The 8,685-nt window shown below is 37.8% G+C and overlaps 1 protein-coding gene across 1 annotated transcript; it reads left to right on the forward strand.

The window, feature by feature from the left end:
• The first annotated feature begins 307 nt into the window (after nt 1-307).
• Nucleotides 308-8,467, forward strand: LOC308695829 (uncharacterized protein). The gene is made up of 2 exons (XM_081374057.1): nt 308-710; nt 5,511-8,467. The coding sequence occupies exons 1-2, from the start codon at nt 593-595 to the stop codon at nt 6,743-6,745; spliced, it is 1,353 nt and encodes a 450-aa protein (XP_081230183.1). The 5' UTR covers nt 308-592; the 3' UTR covers nt 6,746-8,467.
• The last annotated feature ends 218 nt before the right edge of the window (nt 8,468-8,685 follow it).

Genomic DNA, 8,685 nt, shown 5'->3' on the forward strand with positions numbered 1-8,685 from the left:
ATATATATATATATATATATATATATATATATATATATATATATATATAGATTAAATAATATTTGCTTGTGTTTACCCTTTTATTTTATTTTATTTGTTTCTCTTGTCTGTTATATGTGAACATTTCTGTTGACACTCCTTAATATCCCCCTGAAGATGTTTTTATATTTTCATCTGTTTCTATATATAAAAGCAAAAAAAAAAAAAAAAAAAAAACAACAACATGGCGCTACTAACTTTCGGGTTGTCTACGTCATCCCTGCGTCAACACGCCAGTCTCCAGTTCAGTAGGCAGCGATAAAGCAACAAACAAACACTGAAACTCGAGAAGAAGAAAGTCGCGTTGCCATCTTGTTCCTCTAGCGTTATCTTCAGTGAGTGTATCGCTCAACAACAGTACACTTTATAGTGGACAGCTGCAGGTATTAAGTAAACATATAAAACGTCTGACTTTGGATATTCTCAGAAGGACGCGTGTATCTAGTGAATAGAAGGAGTTATGCGAATCAGATAAAAATATCTCATATATTACTGTTACTCTGAACGTGAAGACCCGCGTTTGAACAGGCCCAAACTCAAGCTTTATCACATTATGTCTTCGTCACATAACGTTACAATTGTAAAGATGGACTTTATAAAAGAGGAGAGTGAAGAAATGACGATCCCAGAGCCATGGCGAGTGAAAACTGAGCAGACAGATGAACAAAGAGGTTTGATTCTTCATTATTTACTGCGCTCGGTAACAAGCTCCACTGCTAGTTTTGGTGGCTGCGAAATAACAGTTAACGTTAGATGGCATACATTGACATGTAACTTTAGAGGGAAGATGCATGGCATACATGACTATAGTTTTATATGCTAGTAATGTGCCAGGTCTGACGGCAATAATACAAGAATGACATAATCGATCGAGAAAGTACGATGTGACTCAGGACAATCCATTTCTGAAGGCACACGATAGGATTTGGCGGAAAACAAATCATCTAATTAAAAAAAAATAATAATAATTGACCTTTCATGAGAGTAACGTTAGCAGTTTGCAGCGACGCGCCCCACGCGCACCATTTTGATAAAACAAGATTACCCTGCTGATGTGCTGAAAAAAAAAACTAACAATAGAAACCCTTATATAATCTGTAATTGATTTAATGGTTATAATGGAAATTGGTTTGGTTTTGATGGAAACTGTAATGGTCCCTCTGGGTCTCTACTGGTTATTTTTTGCGTTCTGTTGGTAGCATGTAAAAAAAAAAAAAAACATTAAATCCTAATGGAATATTGCCCAAAACACACAACCGGACAAGGGTTGCCAGGTCTGTGTAAAAAAACCAGCCCAAAGAAGTGACCACAGAGTGTGTCGCCCCGCCCACACCCAATTTCATTGGTTTATAGAATACAGTAATCTTTTTGGCGTAGCCGTAGACGCTTGAGGCGTGAGCATGCTCATTCCTTTATGTGAGTTTATGAATGATCTACTACGCTGTTTGGCCGTACTACAGAAATATGTAAGCAATAAGGTACTGAGAGGCTGTCCTGTATCGTGAATAGGTCACGGCTGAAGGGCATTTTTTAGGCGGTTTGTTTTTCATAAACTTTTATGAAGAAAAATCACTAAACGCCTTCCTTCCGCTGTAAAAAATAGTCTCTGACCGTAAACAGCAACAGAAGTTACATACAGTCTTTATGACTGAGTCAGTCAGTAGAGAACTGTGCGTTCACACCGCCGGCGGCGAGAGCGTCAAAGTGGCCGGAAGCCATTGCAGGAAAGATATTCAGACCAGAACGGTGCAGACTCAATGAAAAAAACATTTGAGGAGCTATTGAGAATTAGATGCAACAGTGTTGCTCAGTAATTTTTTGCATTGGACTAAATGATAACTGCATTTACAACAACTTTGTGATTGTGTGATTACTTTGAAATGAAAATTACATTGGAACAAAAATAATTAAATAACACTGAGGGGGTAATTTATTTCAAGAATTTGATCAATATCTATTTTAGAACAAAATGTATGCAGGGCTGAGGAGTAAATAGTTACATGAAATGAAATTTCTGTTATTAAATTACAAAATTAATGTAATTGTATTTAGTTGTATTACTGAGATAAAATGTTTAATTCAATTAGTTACTATTCAACTTAAAATGAAATTGCTTTGCATTGATAAAGTTATCCAAATAAAGTAATCCAAACCACATTTATAATGGGTAACTAATAACAGTAAGCAATAACATTTCCAAAGTAACCTTCCTAACACTGAATGTATGCGAGACTCAACACACTCTTTCTGTTGTGTGACTGTGTGGAATTTCTTTGAATTGCCATGAATTTAATTCCACTTCTTGTTATTCCAATTCAAATTCAATTCAACGTCTTGTGGGGCGGAGTAAATTCAATTCAAATTCCAATTCATGAATTGAATGGAGGCCAATTCTGAAATTCAGAATTTTGCTCAAGCCTGGTACCGTACCACTTTTTCGGTACCCTTCCGCTAGGGTACCTAGCACAGTGGTACTGTACTTAAGGGTGGAGCTAGACTCACTGCAGAACGTTGATTGGTTGACAGAGTATCGTCACTTGCGCGTGCTACAAGGGGAACGACAACATAAGAAGCGCCATTTTTTTAATATACAGCTGAAATATAATACTACTGTTATTGTGTCATGAAATGTAATTTTAAGAGTTTTTCAGGTGAGAATGTAGTTGTTTAAAGCTCAAATCTGTGGCTTATTTCTAAACATTTACAAAAATTTTATCTTCGAGATTTCCTATTGCAAGTTTTAGGTTGTGAGATCCATTCCAGGCGATCAACGGGGCGCTCGCCCCGCCTGGAACAGCCTTTCCTCGGCTAGTCCTTCTGATGTTTGCCACTGACTCTGACGTCTTTGTAGTGGTTAAACAAAATAACGATGATAAAAATAAAATAAAAAATAGATACATTTTCTAGGAAAACGGATTAAAACAGGGCAATAATTAAGGAGAATTAGCAAATATGTCTAAAATGTCCAGGTGGACACTGCCAAAACGGCAATCAAGAAATGAACCGATGACTTTAACCCTCGGAAGTACACATTGCAGAACAACGCAGAATTTAGCAGTCAAAACGGATTCTTCGTTGATTCAAACCTTTTTCAGCAGCTGTCAGGGACAAGTAGAGTGCAGTCTGGACTAGGGCTGTCACTTTTTATTCGATATTCGAATATGCATTCGAACATGACGTGAAATATCCGAAACCGAACTATAAATAAACTATCCGGTTTTTAAAGTGCCATGTTTTGCGCATTTTTTACATTCTATGATTAGACCGTTTGCTTTTTATTGTATTGTTTGCCATCTCATCCAGTAGCGGCCGCTCTAAACGTATTGTAGCGTAGGCCCATGACCAAATCAAGCGAATAATAGCCAATAGCCAGCTTGTTTTGAAAATGGAAGATAACGACAAGACAAATGAGTCCGCGCTGTAATTCCTGCCTATTACACACACACACACACACACACACACACACACACACACACACACACACACACACGACCCACAGAAAAGACGCGTGTCAGTATCGAGTTCTCTTTCGGGCTTGAACAAACCATAACACACAAATTATGCCAAATGTCCGTTTTGTCGAGTGTCCTCATAAGAGCAGTCTTAAATTATTTAAATAAAGTCTTAAATGAACGTAGAGATTTGTGAGAAAATGCGACACGTGTCAGATCGCGTCTCTGTCCGCAGCGGCTGGTCTTAAAGTGTCATTAATGTTAATCAAATAACAAAGGTAAGAGAGTACATTACTCAGACCCGGCGCCAGGAGGATTATTATACCGGTAGCCTAATCATGAATGCACATTGCACTCCGCTATCTTTTAACACATCTCCGGCAAACGGCTTTTTCACGCAAAAGAAAAACTCTTCATGAAGCACAGTGAAATTCAGCGACCATGTGGCGTTACCTGATGAATCGAGGTTGTTCATTAACTTCCTTTTACATTTTACTCGTAGATATTCGAATATATTCGAATACATTTCTTGATATTCGATATCCGTTCGAATTTGATTTTTCTCAAAAGTGACAGCCTTAGTCTGGACGGTGTAAAAGTTGCAGATGTCTGGTTAGGCTAGTGTGCACATGACCATGGACAGGAGTCGTCCCATATTCGATTTCAATTCAAGTCATTCAACTGTGCTCTCCTGAGTTATATTCACCATCTCCCACCACATGAGTACGTTTTTAGAGTTGCTCACTAACTCACTCTTTACTGTAGATACACCTTATTGTATATGTATGTCACTTTGGCTTTAGAGGTCACTTGAATATACAGCTACAACTTATTGCGCTAAATCGCGTCTGCCTGCTGATCGCTGATTGGCTAAAAGTGCGTGCTCGTCGGTGACGTCACCACCAACGCCAGCTGACTCTGCATGGGCGTGTTTAGTAATGTCATGATGACTGATTTTATGGACTACATGCACATTAGTTTAGTTTAGTTTTAACCAATTAAACTTTAAAATGTAGACGTTTGAAAACCGCCGAACTGACCCCAAATCAGCCCAAATTTTGTCCACCCGCCCAAATAGGGTGTCGGAATGATATGTTTATACTTTTCATCAATGATATATGTTTATACTTCCCAACCACAATCAAATTCACTCTATTCGGATGGCGCGAATTTACCTGGAAAGGTTTAAATTTTTTTTTTTTTTTTGAACGATGATAAGCCGGAATGAAAACAAACCGAAATGAAATGGGAGTAACAAGGCTATTTTTAAAATGTAAGGAGTAGAAAGTACAGATATTTGCGTGAAAATGTAAGGAATAGAAGTAAAAAGTAGGCTAAAAAATAATTACTCCAGTAAAGTATAGATACCCAAAATTTCTACTTAAGGTAATTAAGTATTTGTACTTCGTTACTTGACACCTTTGATCATCATATTAAGCACAGATGTGAATCATGTGACACTGAAGACTGGAGGAATGTACCAACTCTCACGAACAATCTTTCACAAGCAAGTGTTTTGCAAATTTGAGGGCTGGTCAAGTTGTTTGCAGGTGGACAACAAACAACATAGACGGGCCATTATGCAAATGTATTTTCTATGATGTATAATGAAGTGGGAAAACGACTTGTTTAGGTTCGATTCTTCCTTTTTCCCAATAATTTTTATTTATCGTGTAACTACACAGAAAAAGTTATGAAGCATTTTTTCCCCATATGGTTTACATTTCATGGCTATACTACAAAAAAGTAAGCATTTTAATGGTTATTAAAATTTGCCAATTCACTTACATTTTACGTGCCTCACTGTAACCCAGATGTTTTTTATTTATTTATTTTATTAAGGGGGGTGGGGTTGGTATAAAAGTAAAGTAGGGACAGGTGGATATTACTCTTGCTCCACAGATTCTGTCGATTGATCTTATCTTGTACTGAGCATGAAATATTCCTTAAATTTTTTTTCCATGATCTTGACAATCATCAGTTTGTGATTTTAACTTTTTCTTCTTATGTTCACATTAGGGCTGACAGAAGTGAAAGAGGAAAGTGATGAACAGAATGTGGACGAGAAATATCAGAATGAGGAACCTCAGATTGTCCTTACCGGACAGCAGGTTTTAAGTTGCTCCGAGTCTGGGAGAAGGTTTGGGCACAAAAGAGCTCATAGAAGTGGATTTTTCTTCTCCTGTCTTGAATGTAAAAGGAATTTTGAGTCTAAAGAGCACCTGATGGATCACTTCAGAACTCACTCTGGAGAAAATTGCTCAGAGACTACAGCAAACGTGTTTCCAGTGCGAACTGGAGCTCAAAAAACGGTCAATATGCCTTTCACGTGCCAACAGTGTCAGAAAAGTTTTTTGTGTAAGGAACACCTGATGGAGCACTACAGACTTCACACTGTAGATAAACCTTTCCCATGTGATCAGTGTGGGAAGAGTTTCATTCATAAACAAAGCCTTAAGAATCACTTAAGAGTTCACACTGGCTTGAGGCCGTACGTATGCCAGCTGTGCGGGAAGAGTTACATACATAAAGACAATCTTACCGATCACATGAGGATTCACACTGGAGAGAAGCCGTTTGCATGTGATCAGTGTGGAAAGAGTTTCACACACAAAGGAAGCCTTCTGCATCACATGAAAATTCACACCGGACTGAAGCCTTTCACTTGCCGTCAGTGTGGAAGGCATTTCACACATAAAGGAAACCTGAAGATTCATATAAGACTTCACACCGGAGAGAGACCTTTCACATGCCCTCAATGCGGGAAGAGTTTCATCTATCATGGAAACCTTGTAGGTCACATGAAAAAGCATTCAGGAGAGAAATTATACCACTGTTCTCAGTGTGGAAAGAGTTTCATTGAGAATCGACATCTCCAGAAGCACGAGAAAACTCATGAGACCGTAAGGCCCTTTGTTTGTTCTGAGTGTGGCAGAGGTTTTCTATGGCTCCACAATTTTAAAGAGCACCAGAAAATCCACACCGGCGAGAAACCTCACGTGTGCTTTGACTGCGGGAAAGCCTTTACGAGAATCATATACTTGAAAAGGCACCAAAGAATTCACACTGGCGAGAAACCTTACAAGTGCGCACAATGTGGAATGAGTTTCACGGTTTCTGATTCCCTGAAAGCCCATGAGCGAGTGCATACTGGAGAGAAGCCGTACAAGTGCCCATCATGTGAGAAGTGTTTCGGCCGGTTAAGTACTCTGCTGACTCATAAGAAAAAGCATTGTCCAAATTTGCCGAAGTAAAGGTTGTGATTTGTTTGCAGGGATGTTTTTTTTTTTTTTTTTTGCGGACTAGCAGTTCTATATCTGCATTAATATGCTTAACAATTACATACTTTATCATATTAGTTGTAAGGTGATGCATGGAAAGAATGGTGTTGGAAGCTTTAATAGTTGGTTTCCAAAAAACTGGGAACTTTCTCACAAACTTGAGACTTTCCTCTGTGGAACACGGAGATTTTTAGTAGATTGTCCAGAGTGTTCTTTGTTATAATGATAACTGGGGCTGGCAAGCTCCAAACAAGAGCCAAAAGTTAAGGTAATCACCATTAAGGTAATCCAGTGTTAAAGAGTATAGTTGTTATTTGCTGTAAATTTTCTTCTCTACTGTAGCTATCAAAACTCTAAAGTAATCGCTGTCCTTTGGAGTATGGCATGTCACATCAGGTTTGGCATCAGAGATGTCAAAAATGTCATTGGTTCTCGCATGTCTCGTAAGTAATGGCACAGCTGGTGTGTTTTTAAAAATAATGGATTAACTATTTCTTCAATCCTCGTGCTGTGCTGAAAATCATTTCACTAATTTGGTGTTCCCGGTCAAAAATGACTTTGGAATAGCTTGCAAATTCGGTCATTAGAAGTATTAATTTTTTGGATGTGACTGAACTTTGGATGGAAACATAGCTAGTGATCTGCGCTCATGCAGTTTAAGTTTTCTTTTTTAAAACTTGAGTGAACTTTTTCATTCAAAAAATGAGGTCAGATCATCAGTGGCTGCGTTTACACTGGCACAACAAATCTGATCTTTTACTCACATCTGACACAGATTGGAATTGGTTGCCCATGTGTATACAAAAAAATCCGCATGATATCCTTTTTTTTTCCGCATCTTCCACTTCCAAATGTGGTTTTAAATCAGATATCCGGACATCCGACCCACGTCTAAACGCGCATATCCGATTCCCCTTTGAATTCCAAGCCACCACAAGGCGAGGAAGACACGTTTATTCACAAAGATAGCTTTTTAATGTTGTATTATGAGGCTGACGTGCCTGTATGCGCTCGCTCACAGCTTTTTATTGAGGTGGGAACTTAATATTTATCTTTGTAAAGAAAAGAAGTTGTGTTGTAAAAAACTTTTATTTCACTTCAGAATTCTAGATCTGAGCAGTAGATAAACTAAAATATTCTCCAGACTATATATCTGTTCCGTCAGATTTTGCACTGCTAAAGATTCATGAGTCATGACAGCTGTTATCTTGTCCATGCTGGCAAATAATCACGACCACCCAACATGAATTACGTAAATAATTTTAATATCACGGCCATTCACGCTACCGTGTGTGGATAGTAAACCGATCACCGAAAATCATATTGGGCGGGAATTAATGTAAACACAGATATCAGATTCAAGTCCTTTCTAAAGTGAGAGTAAACAAAAAAAAAAGGGATCTGGTCAAAAGATCAGATATGTGCATTGACTTGCAGTGTAAATGCAGCCTGTCAGATCCAAAAAGAAATAATCTCTGGTTCAAAATGAACAACATATTACTAATAAAATAAGGTTGTTTTGAGTATACTTGTATTCACACTGTTGGATAACAAAAATCAGTCAAGCCCAGGTGTGTGTGAGTTTATGGTTGGATAGGGTGCATTAATTACATTATTTAGGTGTATTATAACCAAGGCCACAAATATGTAGTGTGCAAACTGTACATAATGAAGTTAATAGAAATAAAAAGGAGCAAAATCATCTTGTGTGTGTTTGTAGTCTTTATGAAACAAAGAGTGGGTGTGAAATAATTGTGTATACTCTTTTTGATTATAAATCATAGGTTTTTGGTAAATTTTTGCAAACTTGGAACAATTCAAAATATGTATAACTGAATTTTAGAAATGTGATTTAGGCAAGATAAAACAACTACTTGAAATTGTTTATTGCACCAAAAGTAACTAAGGAAACA

The sequence above is a fragment of the Scardinius erythrophthalmus genome, assembly GCF_964197995.2.
Source record: "Scardinius erythrophthalmus genome assembly, chromosome: 9".
Classification (NCBI taxonomy): Eukaryota; Metazoa; Chordata; class Actinopteri; order Cypriniformes; family Leuciscidae; genus Scardinius; species Scardinius erythrophthalmus.

Coding starts and splice junctions, on each gene's coding strand:
- LOC308695829 (XM_081374057.1), top strand. CDS start 593: ATGTCTTCGTCACATAACGTTACAATTGTAAAGATGGACTTTATAAAA. Junction 711..5,510: donor GCAGACAGATGAACAAAGAG/GTTTGATTCTTC, acceptor TGTTCACATTAG/GGCTGACAGAAGTGAAAGAG.